A 24,659-nucleotide genomic window follows, 5' to 3' on the forward strand; every position below is an offset into this window, starting at 1 on the left:
AACATGCATATGCTTGATATTCCATCAGCATATAACACATTGTCATCCATGAAGGTTATTGCCAACCTGGCTGTATTATGTTGTCGCTGTGGATGTGGTCTGTCTGTTTAGGTGACAGTGTTGATGTGTTTCTTTGAAATGGGTCCCAGCCCTCTCAATCAATTTTTTTTTTTTTGTGTTTGTTTCTCTGGCTTTATTTTATTTTTTTTCTCTATTTGTTGCAGAGAGCGCATCTGTTGGACAACACAGAGAAGCTGGAAAGGTCATCACGGAGACTGGAGGCCGGCTACCAGATAGCAGTAGAAACTGGTACGTATTCTGTTTTGGATTGGGTTGGGGAAGAAGTGGGGTGGTGTTGGGCGGGGGTTCAAGATAGTGGTGAGGATGAGTGAGCGACAGCAAATTGTCTTGCTCATATGTGAGGTGGGTGGAAATGTGTGTTTGGGTGTGTGTTTGGAGGGGGGTGGGAGGGTGGTGGGGGGGTCAAAAAAAAAAAAAAAACCTCTTTCCTTGACGCCTGATGACATTTTCGGGAGCACATCAAAGGCGAGCCAGGGAGGGAGAGAGAGAGGTGTACAGGCGACAGATCGAGCGCCGCTTCTCCTTGCTCTGCTCCCGAAGAAAATTCATGCATCGCTATGGCTGTGTGTTGTATGTGTGCGTGTGTGTTGGGTGGGTGGTGGTGTGTTTTTTTTTTTTTTTTTTTTTTTTTTTACACAAACAGACAGGGGGTCTATGAAAATAAACAACGTCAGCTTTCCTCCTGAAGTTCTTAATTCAGGAGTGCAGCAGGAAGGGAAAAAAAACACCATAATATCGCTTTCTAAATAAAACACTCAAAAAAAACACACAAACTCTTTTTTTTCCCTCATTATCAAGGTTGGTTTTTATCTTAAAATAGGAAAAAAAACTCATTTGGACCTTAAATAGATTTAACCAGTTAGCATATTTTTTTTTTTCCTGTCTTCCTTCCTGACAGTCACCACATTATTGAGGCGCAGTGTATTCCTCAGAGATGTATCAAAGCTCATTCTTGAAGTATCAACCAGCTTTCTGTGGCTTCCGTTGTAGTTTTGAAAAAGTTTGTCAATTTACACTATAATCGCGGGGTGGCTGGTGTGTGCGACATCGACAGATTTAATAATTCAAGTCAAGGAAGGTTCGCACGCAGACCACCAGCTTTTGATGTTCCCTGTAACTTGCATTTACAAATTTATAAATACAATCTGCATTCTCTGCTTAAAAATGTGGATTCACACGTCTCAGATGATCCTGCTGTGTTTCTCCACCGTGTCAAATTCTACGAAAGCCAACAGATTTTTTTAATTCTACCCAGTTGTAATCTTTCAGTAGAGTGGCTCGTTTTGATGTCGTGCCTCACAGCTCGGTTGGTGTTAAAGAAGTCGGCCATGGCTTAACAGTGTTCAGTACCTCCTGGGCCCAGCCGTTTCTCCTGCTGTAGTCGGCCACATGCCCCTTGACCCGGTGTCACTGGTGGCCGTCTCATCCACTGTGTGCGCGGCTGGCTAAGAACAATGCTCGTTTATCCTGCCTTGGTCCCACACACTTGGCTTGGTCCACACCAACTGTGGGGTGTGTTTGTGGTTTGGTGGGGAAGCTTCGCCCCGCGTGTTTAATCCGTGACCCCTTCCTTTACTCTGCTGTCGATACCAACCGTCCGCTCAGATGCACAACCTGAAATGGCAATGTCTCCGGGTCAAACACAGAATGCATCTGCACAAAGAACGTAGATACACAGAAAATATGCAGTCCTCCACCAGACTAATTACTATATATGCCAATCTCTCAAATTCAACAAACACACTGGGCACAAACATCAGGTAGCCATATTTATCCACTGGGTTTATAAGGTTTGACAGGGTTCACCATCTGATCCCAAAGTCAGTTTGGTCTTTAATTTAGTGTTGTTCAACCATGTCAAACTATATATTTACTCTCGTGGTCCCAGAACGGATCGTCACAACACTTCTCAGACATCTTCATGAAATCCGGCACGATTTAGATCATAGTCCTGCTATAGTTGTTAGAGTATTGAGACACAGTACACTAAGGACTTAGATTTGTTTCTTTCCAAACACTAAATTGTTTACTTTTATAATCCAACAAAGGCTCCATTTATTGCAGTTGCTTTTCTTTCACACCATCAAATACAAAATAATGAAATAAAAATCCAAGAAGTGCACTCCACTTTATTCATGCACTTTATGAAAATGGCATTGGCAATGGTTGAAGAATACGCTTTGAGTTTTCAAACACAGAGGTGTGCCATCCATAGACGTTAAACAAGAATAGTTAGAGCGTTAAGTGTTTCTCCAATCAGACACTCTCTAGTCGTACTGTAAATACTTTCCTTGCCACAAACCTCAACTCTCCCTAGACATCTAAGCTGTACTTTTTACGCAGAGCAGTTTAGCGTCGTTATTTTTGCAGTAATTCAAAGTAGCATTCTCCATCCGCAATGACACAGTAGCCCATAAGAACTGTAATTGACCAATGGGGGAAGTGGAACTAAAAGAGATTTTATTTCAAAGAGATAGATCCTGAACAAAGAAATGGCGTAGGAACTCAGCTTTGCCCCCTTTCTCTTCAGCGTCGACAATATATCTCTTAATGACCAGGAACAAAAAAAGCCAGGATGCTTCTAGGTCACGTTTAAGGGAAAAAGAGGGCTCTTAGTTCTAAGAAAAGATGAATCTTCACGCAGTACCATTTTATCAGATTTTAGCATTTTTTTCCCCCAACCATTCTCAATGTCTCCAGTGTATTTAGCGAAAACAAAGGGTTGCCAAAAGCAGTGAGAGCCCACAGAGGGATATAGAGGAGACTCTTTGGACATGCAGAGCTATTTACCACACGCACCCTCAAGAACCAGGGTCCTCTGTTTGTCTCATAAATAAAGTATAGAACTTCATTAGTGAAGAGCACCGACTTAAAAGCCCAGGCATAGCAACAAGCAGACATGGGGGTTAGCCCAGTTAAAGAGGGCCCTAAATAAAGAGGGAGGGCATGCAGTTAGCCAATTTAAAGACATTTGAGTCAGGGGCATTTGAAATGCCCAAATGTGGAGGCTTGACTGATGTTAAATCAAAGACATGCCAGATTTTAGTCCTTCCCTCCGCAGTTGAAAGTATTTTGAATGATTTATGATTGCTTGTTTAGAAATAGATTGCATGTCAGAAAAGACATCTAAGTTGCAGTGATTAGCTGTTCCACCTTTTTGATTATTATTCGTTGAAAGGGTAGAGAGTTGAGACTAACATATTGATTGACATTTGTACAAGACGTAGCTTTGTTAAAAATGTTCCAACAAACCATTGATAATACTAATGGATGATAATAAAAATTCACTGTTTTGCTTACAGACATAATTAATGAATTAATAGCCTCAAATTAAGCTTATTATGTTGCTATAAATGTGCAATTATTTTAGAATATTAATAATAATCGGAAACTTAAAGTAAACACTGAACTTGAATTATGGGCTCATTGTATCAGAAATAGTTTTATGTGTGCTGGAAGCCACTGTTGTTTGCTTGCAGAGACATGACTTAAGCAAGTATAATGCAATTCAATTTTTTTAAAACGTAATTTTAACATGTAATGTAAAGCTTTTAAATTGTACAATTATGATCCCCATTTACTACATATCCATCTCAGAGGCAATATTTAAAAAAAATGTAAAACTGGAATAAATAAACCGGGTAAATGTGGAGTGAATTTACTTTGAAAATCCATCCCTCTTTATACTTGTTCAGTTGACACAAATAACTTAGCAATGCCAGCAAAATGAGCTGCTGAAACAAAGAAACGGACAGACAAAAGCTACTCTGCATTTTAAAGGTGGCCAGCAAGAGGCTGAGAACACTTCTTAGGCGAGTGTTCTTGGTGTTTAGGGGCCTGTAATCAATCCTGCAAAATGAAAACAGCTCATTAGGGATTGATTTCAGTCCCGTTTAGATAAGCAGAAAGGGTCGGGGCCCGGCCCCTGGGAGCCCCAGCCTAGCCCAAAGTTCACGCCATGCCAGGTAGAGAGCAGCACCGCAGGCTATCAACTTTATTAGGATGGAGATAAGCTGATTAGACCTTGTCAATCAAAGGTGCCAGTGACTCAATCATGATCCAGGGGACTTTCTTTCTGTCTCTCCCCTTTTCTCTCTCTTCCCACTCTCACAATCTCCCTCTCTTTTTTTGTGATAAATCATTGAAGCGACCAACAAAGTGGCAGCCATCGCTGGGCTAAGCTAAGCAGCCCTGCAGTTGTCACCAAGGCAGACGCGTGAGGACCCTGTGATGATGTGACGACTATATTAAAGAGTACATCAATTTGTTTTAGAGCAGTTTGATTTTCAGCTGCAGTGGTATTAAAAGAGAGGGGGGAAAAAAGAGGGGAGGGCGAGCATGTCGGCGTCATCGAACATGATTCCAGTGGCAGAGCAAGGGGTGCTGGGACAGCAAGAAATAAATAGATAAATGACAAAGTGACGAGAAATAAATAAATATGTTTTTGTAAACATAAAAAAAATCTTCATGGCTCCCTTTTGAAGCAGAGTGTGGCTTTGAGTCTTGCTGAGAGTCCATGGGCGCTGGAGTGGCCCAGTAACACAGCGCACGTTTGTCCCGACTCTCTATCTCTCCCCCTCCATCTTCGTCTCTTTCTCTTTTTCTCTCCCACTCGCTTTATTTCTCCCTGTTCTCTCTAAAGATCAGACTCGATGATTCTTTTGGTGCGGGGCCACCAAAGTGGTGCTCGATCCTCAAATCCATAAGCAAACACTTAGCAAATGACATAATCGGTTACATTTATGAATGCCAAGTGATATTTTAAGCGGAGGTTATTATTAGTTTTTAACAGATTTTAATATTCACAGTATTTGGTTAATCCGAAGATATATAGGGTCTAATTTTTAATTATGTAATCATGTTAATCAGACATATATTTCTACAAATTAAAAAGTGGGGAAAAAAAGCTTGTATTGGAATGGATATTTTTGGAAATTGTCCCAGTTGGAGTAAATGTAATCCTTATTACTAATTTATTTTTAAAGCAAAATAGTGTTTTTTTTTTAAAGTTAATTCTAATACCTTTGAACATATTAATTTTAAATGTGTATTATTTATTTAAGTTTGTGTCACCTGCTAATACCACCAGCAATTTAATATTTTCAGTCACTGCATGAATGATTTGTAGAATTATATACCGTATATATGCTATGTAAATCTTTTTATTAACAAGTAGCTGAATCCTTTCTCACTTCTTTTTTTAGTTTATTCTTTCTGTTCTACAATGTAGTTTGAATATTTTAAGGATCTCTTTTTCATTTCTCTTTTTAAAAGGACAGTTTGCTAAAGTGGATTTCCTTGAGGTATAGCATAATAAATCACTTTTTTGTAGGCTGATACAATCGGCATGTTGTATTGTGTTCAAAAAGAATATGAAGTTATTTGATAATTGTTTGATTAATGGTGCCGAGAGCTAGGACTTAAATATTTCACAGCTTGAGTTTTCAGCTGAGGAGAAAGGAGGCCTTTTTAAAAAAAAATACGATTTAAAGGAAAAGTGTGTTTTTTCTTTAGCTATTTAAAAGGAAAATAATTATTAAAAACACTCCTAAAATTTAGCTTGAAACGATATTTCCTAAATATATATGCTTCAACGCATAACATCTCGCTCTCAGAAAATCTAGCCGTGGGTGAGCTGTTTATCGGTAAACCCCTGGTGGATGAAAGGCGTAGCAATAATGATTTTTTCTCTCCTAATCGCACCTTGTCAGCAAGGCGTCTTATCGTGGAGAGGAAAATGACACCGATCCTATCGAAGAGCCTGGAGTCCGAGTCGGCGGCGTGTGTCCCCCCCAATCATGGCCGGCCGTGGCCCAGCCATATCTAGCGCCGCCACAAACGGCGAGCGACGCTTTTTTCATGTGGACTTCAAAAACGTTGCGAGTCATTAAAATTGCACCCGCGTTCGGCAGCGGGGATCAGCCGCTCTGGAGCGAAAATGGGATGTGGGAAGAGGAGACTCGCTAAATGTGTTAATTCCATCCTCACATGTTTACGGCTTAATTTTAATCTGTTTGAGGGAGGAGGAGGGGTGGAGGGGCGATTGGAAAGGGGGGCGGGAGGGGCAATGAGAAAGCCTCGCACTGCAATAAATCGCCATTATCTTTGACACCCTAGGACTCAGCTGTTCCAGGGATTTAGGGGTCCACTGGCAACAGTGTATATCGTAGTGCATGAAAACACTGTTTACGCTTGAACTGTGGTAGCTAAGGTGCAATCACCAGTTTCAGGCAGCACAGACAAAAGGCCTTACATGCACAATGGCCAGCTAGCATACGGACCCTCAATGGAAGAGCTGAACCAACAGACTCGAGTATGTGTTTGTGTGTGTGCCTGTTTCCGTGTGTGTGTGTGTGTGTGTATGTGTGGGCAAGTCTGTGTTTCGCTGTGTATCGACAGGTGTTGTCGCAAAAATCCAAATCACAATATTAGCTTAACTTAAGTGGATCTGAGAAGATGGCAATGAGTGAGATGTTTGTGTAAAATTAAATGAACCTCACACACCAGATAAATGCTTATCAAAATTTCCCGACTGAATAATAACGCTTAATTTAGGTCCACAATCTGCTACAGCTATCCTCCTCGTGTCCCACTATTAGGTCTGCACAAAGTGCTAGCTAGCATTAATAAAATTAGGAGAAAATCTAATAATTAGACCTTTAGTCAGTTATTAGCTTCAACAAGGCTCTCAACATAATGAGACTCTTGGAAGTAATGATCTGACTAGAGAGCTCATTGGAGCTTTCAGGCTTAGTAAAACATGAGACAACATTGCTAAGAGAAACGTTGGTTTTCCATTTTGAAATTATGCTCCCATTGTTACATTAAATTTAAACTTTAAAAACTTTAAGATTGATTTTAAATTCCAGCAAGAATTCAGCACGGACTTAATCAAACATTTAATATTTTAAGATAAAGCTTTAATCCATAACTTCCTGCACATTTCACCTACCGCAAACCACAGCCTCACCTCTTTGTTGCTGTCATGCAGTGAAAATGTCATAGACTGACCAGGCGACATTAAGTCAAATACATTGTTTACACAAGTGATGAAGTTGGATAGCATTGGCATTTTTTTTAGTGGTCAAGTGTAAGCTGACAACTAGATCAACATAAGCCCCAGAGCATAATAAATCCTATTTTTTGTTTTTCACCACACTCCAATACAGTATAGATAAATTTAGTAACAATATATAGTATTAAATTTAAAAAAGGCTGCTGATTTCAGCTTTAAATAATGCAGTGTCATAATAGTAGTAACCTTGAATTAAGCAATTTTGACACAGTTTGTAAATTGGTCTGTATTGTTGATCAAACCTCATTAAAATCATTTATTGATATAATCTAATCCTTATCTGAAGATACGAAAGACCTTCCAATTGCTAGATAGTGGTATGCCACTATATCTTAAAAGACACCTTAGTCCCAACCTTAAATCAGATTTTTTTTTTTTTTTTCTATTTTTAGGTTACAATAACTAAAAAGATACCCCCTGCCTTCTTGCATGCAGAAGAAAAAGTGTAGTGTTGACCTCTGGCTGACACAGAGAAAGCTGAGGGAGGGAGGGGGGGATGGAGAAAAAGAAAGCAGCAGAAAGAGCGACAGAGAGCTAAGACAACAACTGTGAAGAGTTGCATAGGGTTAAAGAAAAACTGTTTCAGAAGGAAATGGGAGACAAAAGCGAGGACTCGGAGCCCCCATGGGCGCTTTAAAGAGCCGCTTCATCTGAGGCGCTGAAATATTAAAAACGGAAAGGAAGAACCAAAAAAAAAAAAAAAAACTTTAAATAGTGAAATAAAGTAAAGGAGTGATAGTAAGAGAGAATTGTGCCACCTTGTCACCCGAGGACGTATATCAGAAATATTAATTCGGAGATGAGAATGACGCACTGGATGACAAGAGGATTGATGTCAGTTAAAATCCTAAAAGGAGTAAAAAAAAAAAATGGAGAGACATTTATCAGAGTGTGGATAGGCAACTGTATAGGAATAAGAGATGGAGATGTTGAGAGGTGGATCACTATATTCAAAACAGCTGCAAATTTAAAAAAAAAAACATTTTACACTAGTTTACCAGCTCAAAAAAAAAAATCCCCAGGCTTTTATTTGACCAGTAACCTTCCTTACATGTGTTCTCATTTACAATGTACTGTAGTAAAGTGACAACCATCTTTATTTGAAAAAAGAGGAAAGAGGCAAGCTACTACAAAGCACTTGAGTAATGACAACTGAGTCAAACTACCATTAGCAGTGTATCTTCACAGTGAGTCTTCTGTCAAGCTGGCAGACATAACTGTGCTTTTTTAAAAAAAAAAATGCAGATTCAACTGAGTTTTAAGGAATAAAATTGCAAGGGGAAAGTACTGCTATTAGTACACTTGTCAGTGTTTCCCCTTTTGCTCTGCTCATGTAAAACGGCAATGTTGATAGTTGTTACGGATAAAATCTGTTAGTAGCCACGTACCTGTCATGCGTCATGACGTCAGTACTAATACCCTTTTTTACAGTAAACGTCTAAAATAGATTATATTACTATGTTTAGATCCTATAACAACATTCATTTGATTTAATTCCCTCCTAATTAATTTATTTTATTTGTCTGCATTTAAGTGAAAACAGATCAAATCATTCAGTATCATATTGAGAACAGTGTAAAATCTGATAGATGTTAAGAACTAATATCCAGTTCATCTATGACTGTCACCCAATAGAAACCATAAGCCAGTGCACTTCATAGTGACCCTAATGGCACAAGAATGAACTCTGGTTTTCAAACATTGAATCTTTTGAAATTGCACTCATAGCACAGTTGAAATTATGTGTCAGATTTATCAGTAGTAAGCAGGCAGTCATAAGGTAAAGTTAGTAATAGTAGCTTGCTACCCAGCTTACTGCTGATGCCATTTAGTAGTCTGCCATCATTCACTTATCTACATAAAAGTTGGTCTAAAAAATACTTAAATACATGGAAATAAGTAAAGCATATTTTTTTACTTAAATACTGTCTTCACTAAAACATGGAATACGTGAGGTTTTTAAATAAATGCATCCTTTCTTGCCCTCACTTTAAGTTTATAATTGTATGTATTCCTGCCTTTCAGTTTTCTCCTAATGGCTTTCACTTTTAACAGTTTTTTTTTTTTTTTTGCATAAAATTGATTTATCTGTTTATTTTGTCCTCTCAAGTAACCAATGACTTATACATTTTCAGTTAATATATAACTTAATCTAGTACTATGCCACAGCACTTTAGGAAAAGCTATGTGCAATCACATTGAGATTTTTATATTAATATTTTGTTGTTTTATATTTCCATATTTATAATTAAATAATTATACTTTATAATTCTTGTAGATGATGGAAATAACAATACTCATATTACATCTGTTAATATGTTATGTATATAATATGTTTCAGTGCATGAGATTATAGGCTCTGAGTATAGTTTTACATAAGTTATTAGTAGATAATTTTGAAAGTAACTTTCCCAGCTGGGGACTGCATCCAAAGGTCTGTGAGGAAACAGCCCAACAGCAACACTGGCTCTTTTTAGCTTAAGATGGTGTAGCTGGTGCTTTGTTGTCAGAGTCATTTAGTAAACGCACTGTGTGTCAGTTCTCGTGTAGTCACACAGATGTTTCTCAGTCGCGCAGATAGAGACCCTGTAGCCTTACGTCTGCAAACTATGTGACACCTTTTGTGTAACAGTAAACAAGTCTCGTACTTTTAAATTACTTGGTCTAAATCTAAAAAAGTACAACTGCTCATGATCCCTGAAACAGTAAGTGTTGGCTTGAGCCTTGAGGAAAATATTTGATCCTGTGTTAGAAAACCATATAGGGCTAAATGCAGTCATTAGCGCTTTATTAATCTGCATCTTCTGTAGACGTACCCCGAGCCTCCCACCCTGCAAGACACACAATTATACTGCACAAACACAGTGAAGCACATTAGCCATCTCCGTCTGTCCTTGCTCCTCTTTTCCTCAATGGTAGCCCCAAGGAGCGCACCCCCCCTCCCCTGTCAAAGGAGCTTCCTCCTTGGCTGTCCTGTGCCCATCAGACAGGGTGCCCGCCCGTTTAAGACACCCAGGGAACATGAAACAGAGCCGGGCCGAGATGTCAGCTGGTTGCCCCATCTGCCAGTCAGTGGGATGGTAAAGCTTTTGTCCTGGGGGGTAACCTTAGGAGTGCTCTGCGTGCTACTCAAGCGTGTTTGTGTGCACACACGCGTGCGTGTTGCTATGGACGGGAGTCTCTGCATCACAGTTTTGAGCAAAGCTAGCCACAAACAACATGCTGACATTGTCCTTTCAATTTATGGGTGACTTGTTTGCACATACAGGATTGTCACATTTTGACCAAACTGACCAAAATTTTAATGTAGATCTGTTGTCTGATCAGGGCAAAATAACTGCTGTGTTTATCACAACATTTTTGAAAAGCAGAGATTTCAAGGGAATATAAAGTGTAGGTCTCAAAGAATTGTCCTCTGCTGGATTGAAGTTAATTGGTCTCATTTCAGATCTCCTCACTTCTTATGGAAACCACAGTTGGTAGAGCACTCGTCAGAATTTTAAATTGCCTGCAACTTGTCTCTATCCTCTCCCCGTTCCCCTGTTAAATAACATAACCTTGACAGTACAAACAGTTTGACTCCCATATAAATGAACCAAGGTACTGACTGGATGGAGGCTGGCCGGCTGGTTGAATCCAAAGCACAATTCCACTCGTGCATTCTATCTTTTGGTAGATAGGCCGCGCCCTTGAGCTGCTGTAGGAGGGAGGCGCCGCTTGTTCTCACTCTGTAAGAAGGTGCTGAAAGGGGGCCTCTGTGCACGCACAAATGCACGCACATAATCCTTTGGACGGGTCTATGTGAGCCCAAGAGTTCCTAAAAAGAGAATGCATGCAGACAGCATGAACTTATTTATTTACCACTGAGTTATGCTTTTGTAGTTGTGCCTGTCAAGGATATCAGCACAAGTTAATATGTGTGCTTTTGTGTGTGTGCGTCTGCATGTGTGTGTCTTCTAGTAATATGTGCATGTTACACGTGCTTTGCACCTCACTCGTTTCAGCCTCAGATAAAATGTGATTTATAACAACAAAGTCATCCCTTTCCTGTGCTGTAATCATTTTTAGTCAACTTTGACTGTTGACTGCCATGTAGAAAGCTTCCCTTAAGTGGTCGACATAGTCCCCATGCTCACATCAGTCAGTCTCACCGCATGATGTATGTGGTGGTAGTCCTGAAGGGCTGATGTATGCACAGCTCTGCACCGGCAAGTCCTCCCTGAGCACATGTATGATCTTGGGTTACTCAATCATCAATCAAGGCCAACTGCAGCGTACTGTACTGTCGCCCATCTTTTAAAGTGTAGTTGTGAAGGACTGGATAAGATGGCCTAAGGGACACTTTCCTTGGTCTGGCCCATCTCAGGTTTGATGTGAATATGTGCGTAGTTATGACTACACACAGAACACAGTTGATGAATTGATGTAGACTTTTTTGGTTAAGGCCACCTGATAGTATGGATGTGGATATTAGTATTTTATTTTTTGTGATTTATTATTTTTTGCTCTAATTCTGATCATTTGCAACTTTGCGTAATCTTGGAACAGGAAATTAACATTAACAGGAAATAAAAAGCATCATTTTACAAAGTAAAAAGCAAACATTTTAATGTAATATTTTAGATGTATTATGTTATTGCTACATAGTGACTATTAGATGTAACATTAGATGGAAGTATGACATGTTCCACTCTTTATCTCCTACCAAACTGTATTTTAAATCATTCTTCATTAGTGAGAGGAAATGCAGTTGTCTGTAAAGAGAACAATGCAAAATCTTTTGTAGATAATTCATCGGTCAAACATTTCTGCTAAACTAACTTATCTATCCATAATGAGACTTACCTGGAATTGCAAAGCCTAAATTTCAGACATTTATGGACAGAGAGAGCCAACATAGAAGGCAGTGTGAGAAAACAGTGCCAGAGAATCAAAAAGAAATATACAGTACATTCACTTTCTCCACAAAACTACACTGCATTCATTATATTACCCAGAATGGACATTCAGAACCATACGATATTGCAGTGATAGAGTTGCATGCCAATTTTCCTGTGTGCTTGAAGTGAGGTATTGTGCTATTTTAATGAGCTGTTTAGACTAGTGGCCGGTTGCATTTGGGCTGTAACAACCAGCTCAGTGAATAATTGTTATTGCCTCTTAAAGGCCAGATGTATGGAATTCATGCAAATTTAGAGCAAAGGGAAAATGTGTGTGTGAGAGTGTCTTGGAATAATTGTATTCCAGATGTCCTTCTTTCATGTGAACCACACAAACACGCGCATGCACACACACAAACACACACTGAAAGAACAGAACAGATGATGGTGATGATGATTAAGATCTTAAGCATATGGAGATACTGTGTTGTTTTAGTGTTTGTGTGTATGTGTGGGTTGCTGTGGCGTTTTTGAACATTTCTGCTCCCTCAGTCTTCCGTGACAGGTTCACCCATCTCTCCTGGGGAGGCCTTCACTCCCAATTTAGACGCAAGCGTCGTCAAGTGACAGCAATGGCTCCGGCACCCTACCTTTGCAATATGACTACAGTTAACTTAACAAGTCTCGATATGTGAGCTCCATCTTTGATGTAATTGATTTGAGTGGTTTGAGCATATTTCTTGCGGAGAAGTTGAATTTTTTTGGTAGATCTGTCAAGATGATCAGAGAGATGCAGGTCATTTCTGTCACATTTTTAAACTTAAAAAAAAGTCATTACCTTTTCTCATATTTCACATAATCTACACTGTACTGTTTGTGCTTGAATGTCCATCATGAAAAAGTACTTCTTCTGCCTCTGTGTGTCAGCTACAGTACAGCCGTTCAGAAAACTCATGGCCATCAGGATGGGCATGTGTGGCCACACCGCACTTAGGTCTCTAAACAGGAGAAGAGCAACAGCACAATATTGCAGTCCATCTGCCCATGCCTACTTGTTGTACAGTCCTCATAAATGTCAGCAGCAGCACAGAAATCAAAGAGCCCTCTGATGCAAAACTGTTAGGAAGGTGGTTTCTGTACAAGCAAATCTTGTATCTCAATATGTTTAATGTCTACGTCGGACCTTTCGTAGGCCGGGCTTTAGTGTAAATGTGGATGTTTTTGTTGATGAGATTCAAGTACAGTGTATTCATTGTTTGTTCTTGTCTTTGATGTTTTTACTGCCTCTGCAACACCTTAAGCTTGTATGCTGCATCTGTTTTATAAAACGTGAGAAACCACTGTACTGCAATAAAATTAGTACATCAGTGCAATATACAAAGACATAAAAGAAGTGCTGCTTTTTAATGTTAAAACTAACTTCAGATAATAATTTAGATTGTTACAATCTACCATTTGTATTCCATGATATAAACTGAAATAAATTATTCGAGAAATGACGTTTACTTGGTGGATGTTTGATTGTCTAATGTTCAGCAAAACCAATATGGTTTTACTGTCAGCACTGCTCAAGAACCCTTGTTCAAATTTCAGTGAACAGCAAGTGCATAAGTGTGTGTACATGTCATCACATGCGTGCGTGTTTGTGGGGGGTGAAGTTGTGTTGAGTGACAAGGGCACGCGTCTTGAGCCACCTGGATTTATTTGGGCCAAACAAGAGGGGCCCGGGTCTGTCTGGGCCCCTCTTCTGTCCGCAGTGGGGCCTCAGAGCCGCGAACAGAAGGTGCCTCCTCACAACTCACACCTGAGCTCCTCCCAGCCTGGGACCAACCTCTCTCTCTATCTCTCTCTACATCCATACAGCCTCTTCTCTCTCTTTCTTTCACTGCCCTCTGTATCCCCTCCACTTCTCTCCCAGGCCATGGCCTGGCCTACTTTTACCTCTCCCACTCTGGACCCTTTGATGTTGACTGTGTTGGCCCTTTCCACAGATCATGTGTACGTTTGGAATGGCCCCTTTGCTCAATCCTCAGTCTGTTTATGAATATACATTTCACAAACAGGATATGTAGTTAATGGTCTACAAAGAGAAGCATTTTCTCTCATGTATTAGCTGTGCTTATCACAGTAAATAATACTAAGGTTCGCAGTGAAAGCCACTCTTCCATTCACTTGATTCTCTCCTTTCTTTTTTAGACACTGCTGAGTTTGTTCTCCTTTTTTGTTGATGTTTTTTTCCCTACGACTCTCTCAACTCAGTTCCTGGAAAAGAGGCTTTATTCAGGGAGGAAATGTGTGTTTGCTTGTCTGTTAGCATCTTTTTCATTTAGTCTTGAAGTGACAGGGTGTGAAGCAGGGTAGGCGTGTGCATCTCAGAAGAAGTCAAAAGCACAAACAGTAACAAGACACCAAGTGGGTTGCTTTATTTTCCAAGGTAAAGTCAAAGTAAAATCAATAGGATTCAAATTTTTCTGGTCAGTTTGGCATATGGCCCTTTCATGTCTTTAGTAGTTTTTGGACAATGTAGTTCTGTGGCATGGAGGCATAAATGTTATAATGCTGTAACACATAAATACACAGTTTAGTCTCCACAGCTGAATTGTTGATGGAAAAAAAAATTAAGGCTGAAACTAACGATTATTTTCATTATCGATTAATCTGTTGATTATTTTCTCGATTAATTGTTTGGTCTATAAAATGTCGTAAAATGGTGAAAAATTATGTTTCCCAAAGCCCAAGATATCATCCTCAATGTCTTCTTTTGTCCCAACCAACTGTCAACAACTCAAAGATATTCAGTTTACTATCATGGAGGGCTAAGGAAACCAGAAAATATTCACATTTAAGAAGCTGGGACCAAAGAATTTGGACGTATTTTTTTCTTTAAAAAACTGACTCAAAACGATTAATCAGTTATCAAAATAGTTGGCGATTAATTTAATTGTTGGCAACTTATCAATTAATCTACTAATCGTTGCAGATCTGACAAAATAAAATAATACCTTTTGATTGTGGCTGTAGCACAGACTGTATATACAGTCTATGGGTTGTGGTTATACTTGCTATGTTTTGAAATGCAGTTAGTTTTTCCCCAACTTAGCAACCCATTTTGCAAAACTGTATTGCAAGCTCAATATAGTTGCAACTGACATATTTACTGGCTTTTTATTTTGGGCCATTCATAGCCAACAAGGCTGTGCAATACCATCATCACTCAGTGTGAGGGGGGGAGCGCACACTCGATGAACTCACCTCATTGCTCAAGTTCCTTCCAGTTCCATTATTCAGTTTGCATATGGCAGTTTCTTGTCACCCCATTCTGTGTATTGTTTTTTTTTGTGAGTGTCAAGTTATAAAACACTACCACTAAGAGACTAAAGTAGTCTCCCCAGTCATCTGGTATCAAATTCTCATCCAACTTTCAGTGCATACAGATAATCTTAAATTCAAACTCAAATGCATAGTTTACAGTCAAGTAAACTAAATCTAAATTATCTTTGTAACTGAACCTATTTCTCACAGTTTTGTTTCTTCTAATAAGACAGGGCCATTATCCATAAGGCACTAGTAGTTGTAGGGGTCACTACACTTAGAAATTAATATTATACACCTGTAAAATTATAATGGGCACCACCTCCGTTGGTTAATTAATTCATTAATTTAGGAGGAAAATTAATTACATCAAATGAATCAGTCTCATATCTGAAAGTTGTGAACTGTGAATACAGTGATCTCCATCTTTGTTTTGAAGGAATACACAAATGCAATGACTTGGTGATAAATCAAGATATTAATTAAACTACCAAGGGATAGGGATGAATAAAGACCTCTAAACATATATACATATATACAACTGGAATGGATGAATGAATGAATGAATGCATGAATGAATGGGTAAATTAAATTAACAAATTATTGCCAAAAGAATGAATGAATGAATGAAAATGATCAAAAACGAGTCATAAGTGCATTGAGGGGCAATTAACTCTAACTGAAGCCAATAAAATTTTTAACTTGGATAGCTCTTTGCACCAACTCTGAGACAGGAGCATGGCAGATGGTTTTCCTACTGTTTCCGTGGTGATGAAGGGCTGATGATGAGGCGAACTTCCCGGAAAGCGCCGAGCAAGACGAAGCAGACTCGGTGATCCTCGGGTCGCCAGGGTGACGGCCAGATGAGAACCCCTGCAGCAGGTTCAGTTGAGCACTTTGGTTCACTGCTTCTCTGGAGAATGGATCCAGTATCAGACTCAGCTGAGGCCACACAGCAGGCACACAGTGTGTGTTCCAGTCTTGTTGCGTTCAGTGGCAGGCTGCAGAGTTTGGATGCTGGAGCTAACTAATCAAAAAGTCTTGAAAAGTCAAAAAAGTTTAACTACACGAAAAAAAAATAGGAGATTACAAAAATGCTAGATTATTCATATGACAAACGGTGTGCAATGGCTAATGGTACTTGGTCTGTGGCTTTAGGCATCTTTTTCAGTCTTTCTTCTTAATTGAGAGTTTCTTTTCTGGGGCTTTCAGCACTCAGAAGAAAAATGAAAAAAGGGACAACGCCCGTAACGCAATGAACAGGCCATGATCGACGGCTGGCAAGGTCGAGAGGAACAGAGAAGAAGAAGAAGCAAAAGAGGCCAAGCCAGACAAAGAATTGTAAACTTTTATAGTCTAGGGGCGTGTTTTGGAAGAAAAAGGATCCTTGGCACTCTTTTGAGAGAACGCCCCTGATTACTAATTAACTTCTTTGTGTGAAGACAAAACTGGCCTTCAACTTAAAGGGGAATCATTTTTTCAATAGGATATTTGAAAATTACGTGCTTCCAAATTGGGTACTCACTCATTTCTGACGTCAATGCCAATGTCGTCAACACATCATGAAAACCAGTGGGAAAACACTTAGAAATTGTAATATCGATTAACCAAATGAAATACAGAATAAAATCAATAAACCTTCATTTTCTAATCTGTAACTAAATCTCTTAAGAAAACATTATCTTAGCAATCGAACCATAGCTAAATAATACACTTACACTGGTTAATATCAAATAAATCAAATGCAATATGTGTGACTTATAATTTAAAGATTTTGAAGAAGAGTTTGAATTTCCCATAATATCAAAATAATTAAATGGTTCTGAAGCACAATAAAAGTTAACATGGGTTAGACAAGTCAAGTCAGCAAGTCAGTCATACATATATATTTACCCATTTCCAGACATTTTGACTAATTTAGACATTCATTGTGAATAAAAAGGGAGAGGAAGAGAGATGGACACACACAGAGAGGAATGTGGCTTCTCCCAAAATTTATGACTAGGGATAGTGTGAGTGGAGGTCCATCAGTCCATCTATGGAATGAGTGGAACCCCAGTTGGCGCAGTCTGCCTGTATCTGGAATAAATAATGTTGTTAATTCAAAAACCATTTTCCTCCTGTGGCTGGTGGGAAGAGGCTGGATTTTTAGTTCTGTTCCATGTTTCTCCTGGCATTTTTATGCCTTGAGGTCAGAGGTCATTGGGTCTGTGTGCTCTTGTATACACACAGATATGATCTCTTAGACTCAAACATCATAATGTTTCTGAAAGTATTTGGCTTCTTATATTCTTGGGTTTGTTCTCTACATAGGTTTTCACGTTTCATGACATTGCACCTGTATTATGACCATTTATCAGCTGTGGTTAAAACAGACTTTGCACTTTAGGGGACCACAAGATCAATTGGGTGATAAAAGGCATGTTGTCAAACCATTTCATGACCACCTTGCATTTGGGGAAAGGGCCAACAAACACGACAACTGTAGGCCAAAACGCCAATCAGTGTCCCTGTTGTCAGCTCCCCTGGACAAAAGCATAGACAAAACACTTGTTGCCTTGGTTTCCTACTGGAAGGTTAAAACTGGCTTGGTGTCCTTAGTGGTCAACACTTACACCTAATTGATTCAAACTGGTCTTAATAGTCGTAGTAGGATGTGGCCCACCATTGTAACTAGTGGCATGGGAAACCTGGCAATTAATGGGACATGGCGGATGTCTCAGATTTAGTGGTCTCAATAGCAAGTTGCCCCCTCACACTGCAGGATTGCAGTAATTGAGCCATCAGTCTTCTTGCAGTTGTGGAGGCTAAAACCTGGATCCAAATGTTATATATTGAAAATGACACATTTATGTATTGTTTAAAACTTAAAGGTCATCATTCAATGATTGCCTTCCCTCCATAGTATATCATCCGTAATGAATATTGGTACAGACAATTGAGATGAAGAAAGTTTTTCAAAACCTGTATACTTCATCTTCTTAAACTTAAGGCATATTGCCAATACAGGGTAAAAGTGTGTGTTGTGTGTGTCCACTGATATGTGTTGGACAGGCTGTATCTTTCTCTCCCAGACTAATAGTGTGTTAGTCCATTCTTCAAGATGTCTGAGACAGTAATTAATGGATTGCTTTGAGTCAGGCCAGCCCAGGGCGATGGGAGGGACTGTGGGGAGTGAAGGGAGGAACAACATGAGGGACACTAGAGAAGAAAAGGGCCGCCCATTTTATAGTCCTGATGGAGGTTATATTTTCTGTGACAACTGGACCAGAGTAATCAAAATGTGTTAATAATCCCTTCAAAGGGCTTGGCGGCACATCAGTGAGAAGCCTCAGTGAACGCCAATCCCCTGCTAGACCCTGGTTCTGGCTGCTCCACCCTCACTGACCCTCCGTCACGCTTTCTTTCTCCCTATCCTGCTCTGTCTTCATGTCCTTTTTGCTCTTGATCTTATCTGTCATGTTCAACCAATGTTTCTGTTGACTATGTCTAGAAAAAATTGCACCAAAGTAGCATATCAAACTGTATAACCTCCTTTACAAATCATAGTTATCATCACTGTTACATTTTGTCCTGCAGTGGAGCCCAGGACCCAGAAAGTATTCCTAGGGTCTCTTTTAGCAACCTACTGCTTGCATCTAACCCCCTGGGAAAATTCCAGGTCAGACTGTATAGGTTCCAATAAGTTCTATCTTTTGTTTGAGGATTAACACAAAGGTCAAAGTTCACAAAGATGGCCAGATGGGGTCTCTAGTGCTAAATATCCATACCTTCCGCCCTTAAAAGGAGGTTGAGCATCAGGATCAATGGCCTCAATCGATGGGCATCGTGGTGGAGGTAATGCTGGCAAAAAGTTTGATTGCATGCATATTGATCAGAGAGAGGCTAAGAAGCTGTAAGGCTATTGATTTGATTTTGGATTTGTACTGTTCATTTGTCTACGTGTTTGGATGGGGTACAGTTTCATTTATACACATGCAGACAACACACACAAACACACACAGGCACAGCAGAAGAGGTCATTACAGGTAATGGTAGTAACTTAGGTAGTTGATTCAAGTTAGTTTAATGTACCAAGGACCAAGTTTTAGTACTGTGCCACTGGATGATTCTTCAATTAGCTCAATCTCTTAATCATTTGTAGAATTACATTGAAAATGTCATTCACTTACACTTGCTATCTTTATGGGGCCCTCAATTGGCTTCATTCATTTTCTAGCCCCTAAAGGCCCTTTCAAACCAGGAAGTGACAATCGTGGTGGTCTGCTCTGTTTCCAGAGGCTTTGCCACCCGGTCCAGCAGTAAGCCATCATCAAGCTCTTATTGAAATGAATAGACCCTGCAACTTGCCACTTTCCAGTCTGAAAGGCCCTTTACTGTAATCTCAACCCTCAGAAGTACATGCCCAGCTTAATTAAATCAATGCTAACTTTAATTGTAGCTTGTGGGAACTGGATTTTTGGACCCCAGAACATAGGTGTTACCCTGCCATGTGATTGGGCCAACAAGTCTGTGTCCTCATGTAAACTAGGACACACTCATGGTTCACTTAGTAACTTAATCAACCTCATTAATTCTGAGTATAATCCTACTCATACATAATTACATACACACACACACTCTTATGGACACAGGTTACCTGAGATATAAACACATTTGATATGAATGATACTGACGTTAATATGAATGTCTTTTTTACATTAATGTTGACTTTCATTTAAATTAAGTCTTTGCCAATTATGGAAACTTTGACTCATTTTGTAGTCTAGTCTGAAGCTGCATGTCAGGATCAGTTTGAAGCTTTTAAAAATGCATGGGGTCCAGGTGAGGTGCCGGAGCTCCAATGTGACCTGGGAGCAGTTAGTGCTGCGTCTCAGGAGAGGCTGTGTCCAGTGTAGGGCAGGAGAAGGAATCGTGCTTAATAATAGAGCCACTGCATCAAAGGCTGTAGACTACTGCTGTCTGACATGGCATACATCATGAAACATTGTGTGTGTGTAGGTGTGTCAAGTTTTTTCATCAGGGGTCCATATTTCCCCGTAAGTTTACATAGACCTGGTTTTGTGCATACATACATCACTTATATGTGTGTCCATTTACGTATACCTATAGTTGTTGATTGTGCATAACACCTTTTGTATCAATGCTTGGCATGTATGCAGGATATATATATTTATAGTGTGTGTCTGTGTGTACATGAATGCTCACAATAGGGCCCTCACTAGGTGGTGTGGCTCCCTGGGAAGGCTAGCGTAGCTGCAAGCGCTAGAGGACTCATTGACTTTCTAATGATTAGTGGTCAGGCCCCCAGCCCATGCTAGTACCAGGGGTTTGGCCTAGCCGCTGCTGCTAGCCTCTGGCCACCGCCGCGCACCACTATCGACTCACCCCCAGCCCCCTCTCTCTTTGGCCTGCTGGCGATGTGTCAAAACCCATTAGCACAGAGTTCCGCAACTATAGAGAGGGATCATTTTAGGTTTATCTTTCTTGCTCTCCTCTTTACTTCTCCACAGCCGTCTCCTCTCTCTCTCTCTCTCCCCCTCTCATTTGTTCTCTCTCCATCTCCTCATCCTCCTCCGCCCTGCTAAAATGAAGAGAGAAACATAGAGAAAAAGGAGTAACCTTTGACAGGAGTTGTTCCAGTTGTGGTATGTATGGCTGTGTATTGATCTGCATTGGCTTTAGGAACTATAGAGAAGAGAGTCAGTGAGTTGCCGCTGCTTTCAAGTCCCACACATTTTTTTTCTGGGGAAAGACAAGGAAGTTTCAGATGCGTGTTGACCTCCTTAGGTCCCATAAGCTATGGAGATTTGTTTAGAGAAAGGGGTGGGGTGTCTTAACATGTATATCTGTGAGAAATAAGTTCAGGAATCTATGATCCCATATGTAATCTTCTATCATGTTAATTTCCGTTGTGTGTATGTGTGTGTGTGTTTTTTTGTGTGTGTGTGTGTTTGAGAGAGAGAACATGTGTTTTTGTACTCCATTGTATTGTGTATTATGCAGCGCGTCTTTCTGCTCTTCTTGTTGGGTTTGACCTCTTGACACTCTTGGTTGTTTCTTTCAAGTTATTGACCGACACAGATAACTATTTTAGAGAGTGGAACTTCTTTATTTTTAAAAAGCTATGGCATGGTTTGAATTAGAATAGATGTTCACACACACATGCGCATAGCACACACAGCTCAGTGAGACAGCATCCTTCTAACCCGGCACTTCTTTTTCTGATAAGCTCTATTCTCCCAAGAGAGAAGTGCCTGTCAAAGACTTCGTCCAAACAACGGGAAATCTGTGAAAAAACAAAAAAACAAAAAAACCCAAATACTTTTCCATCACTGTTCATCAATCCATCTAGTTGTGAATTCATTATTTATTTATGGAACTTTGGGGCGCGTTATTTGAATAATGTGGGGTATGACAAAGGGGGAGGTGTATGAAAACAACAAAATGACAACCACACCAAAATCACCCGAGGGCACATGCCAACACATCGCATCAGTGTCATCCTTCCTCGCTTTGCCCCTGTGGGCTCACTGCTCAGCAGGTAGCCACACACACCCATACACACACATATACACACATATTAACACTAACGATATAATATTCTGATACACACATAAACATATGAATTTGCTTTCTTGCACAGATGCACACACAAAAAAACACACACACAGTCATAGACAAATATAGACTATACAGAAACTTTCTGTCTATTACTCACACACACACACGCATGCACACACACACACACACACACACACACACACGTATGTATGCACCACGCCCTGAGGCCCTGGAGACGGCAGCAGTGGCATCAGCGGTCTGATAGATGGATCTTGTCTTCTTGTGATCTCCACTTGTCAGACAAGCGTCACACAAAGCCCAAACACAAATCAAAAACACAGGTATGGAGCACATGTCAGTTTGATAGGACCTTGTGGATGCCTTCCCATCCATCAGCAGCTAAGATGCTCATCCATTGACTCGGAATGAGGGTGTTAACGTGCGCCTGTCAGAGTGTTTTGGCTATTGATGTACCTGGTTTGCAGACTAATGGGTTGAACATTTGTTTGGTTTATGCTGTTAGTGCTTTCATCTTGAGCTTTGTTGTCAATAAGAAACATACAATGTGCATTGATAGTGGTTTTGGAATGGCCGCAGTTCTGTATTCATTTTGTGCCAGAGTGCACTATTGTAAAAGGGTAGATGCTGTTTGGTGGATCAACACATTTTGGCAGACTTGTTGGGTTTAGTAGCTAAGTGTAGCCCACATCCATCATTACCTTTACCTGCATCCAGACACACACATACACTCCTGTGCACCTGAACTCCTTACTCACACACTAACTTTCACTTCCAGTTGTTGATCTGGTCCCCACACCAAACACAAGGGCTGTTCACTTAACACCTGAATGTCACAGGCAAACCACAAAGGCGGCTAACTTGTCCAACAACACAACACAACATCTTACCCCCTCCCTCCTACTTGCCAGACAGGAACAGCCCAAACCAGACCACAACAAAAACAAGGGAGAACCCACCTTTTGTTTACTATTCTCAAAGGTGGATCACGGGCCAGGCCTGGTAAGGGATTGTGACAGAGGTGATGTCTAAATTAATCATTCATGCTCTTTCACATGGGCTACAGTAACAGCCCTGAAATATTAATGACAGCTGCAGAATAAATTTGATTCCCTTTTCTCTCTGATTATAATCCACAGGCGCGCTCACACACACATGTTTATTTATGCCCTGGAGATGAGGTACGGGGTCACTATCAGGAGTTTGTCTGCACACATAGAGACACAAACACACACACACACTATCCTTTCCTCTCCCTCTTGCCACTTGCACTTGTGTACCACCTCATTGTTTTGGAATATGTACATATTTTTCACGTGTGGTGGGCGAGTGGGCTATACATTATACATTATATGCTTGTACCGTCAAGGTATGATATACTGTATGAATACTGTGCAGCTGGCAGCCAGGGGTTTTTGTTTGTTATTTTAATTAGCTGAGGGCCTTTTTCATACTTTTTTGGAGAGCACGACCTGAGTGGAGAAGCGAGGGTGTGTGTTGTGATGTGTTGTGGTGTTCCCACCTCTAGGTGGAAATTCATTGTGCTGTCTTGAGGTAATCTGACATGCAAACTGAGACAGGCCCCTGTTCAGGTCACAACAAACTTTGGATTTAATAACTCCACTATTTGGGCTTTTTTGGAACATTCGCTCTTGTACAGTGATGAAACAACTCTGAGCGAACGTGTCAAACTATTTAAGCTGTTCGTCAAGTCATAAACATTCATGAATATTCTTTTGTATTCTCTTTTAAAGAAAAACACTTGAAAGTCAACAATCAGAGAGACTCATTTCATGGCTGTGACCACCTGACAACTCTGCAGCAGAGTGAAGCTTGTCATAAAATGTTTTCAGATTTTGTTTTCCCATCCAAGACATCATTGCTGTAAGCCTAACTCACAGCTACAGCTAATCTGATCTTGGTGCACAGATAACTATCAGCTGTTTATGTCTCAACATGTCACCGGAGATCTGTGTTCTTCTCTGTCACCTCCCTGTATCCTCCTTTCCTGTGTTCGCCCTTTGTTTCCTTAACCTGAGGCGCCAGATGGTTTGTTACACAGAACCATCTGAGTAGTTGTCCTTGGAAACTGTTTGGAAAAGAGCACGCACTTTCAAAAAATACTTGGCAGATAATTTGATGAACCATCTGTCTATCACTGTCTTACCTTGCAAGGCAGTTGGATTTGCGAGATCGCGAGATCACACGAGAATCCGAGGAGGAGGCTGATTGGTTCGAACCACCGGTGGTTCGGACACAAGTGCATAACTCGAAGCTTGACATGATGGTTTCTTGTGTGGTAATCATTTCCTCTCCTGTTATGAGGAATTCAGAACAAACCAACAGAATATGAACCCAAGCTGTTTATCAAGAAAACTTATACACAAATCCAAGTTCCTTACTGTTTCCAGCAAGAATAAAAACATAGACTGTAGCCCCACAAAAATTCCTTATAGACCCAAAAAACTTGTAACTAAATAGGTTTTTGTTAGATCAGAATGTCTTAAAAAAGGTTAAGTTTTACTAGATGGTCTAGCTAGATGTAAATTTCTGTTATCACTTACTTTGTAGAAGCATTTATGTAAAAGGTTTCTTTCATTCCTGTTGTTTGTTTCCTTCAGTGCTTGTTTGGACAATTAAACAAATAATGAGCCTAATTACACATCACTCAGTTGTCATCTCCTCTCAGGAGACGGGCTCATGAGCAAAACTAGTCTGTCAACTCCCCA

General features: G+C 40.1%; 1 protein-coding gene across 4 annotated transcripts in view; it reads left to right on the forward strand.

The window, feature by feature from the left end:
• The window catches only part of vti1a (vesicle transport through interaction with t-SNAREs 1A), a 118,969-nt gene that overhangs the window by 36,317 nt on the left and 57,993 nt on the right, over nt 1-24,659 (forward strand). For 3 of the 4 annotated variants that reach the window (XR_006092880.1, XM_042397359.1, XM_042397361.1), the window contains exon 5: nt 225-309. Coding sequence is in view for 3 of the 4 variants with exons in the window: in XM_042397359.1 (XP_042253293.1) it covers nt 225-309 (85 nt within the window). In the remaining variant the exon portion in view is untranslated. Of the gene's footprint in view, nt 1-224; nt 310-12,588; nt 13,473-24,659 lie in introns of those variants that run through there. The other variant, XM_042397360.1, reaches the window with a different exon arrangement.

The sequence above is a fragment of the Thunnus maccoyii genome, chromosome 20 (genome assembly GCF_910596095.1).
Source record: "Thunnus maccoyii chromosome 20, fThuMac1.1, whole genome shotgun sequence".
Classification (NCBI taxonomy): Eukaryota; Metazoa; Chordata; class Actinopteri; order Scombriformes; family Scombridae; genus Thunnus; species Thunnus maccoyii.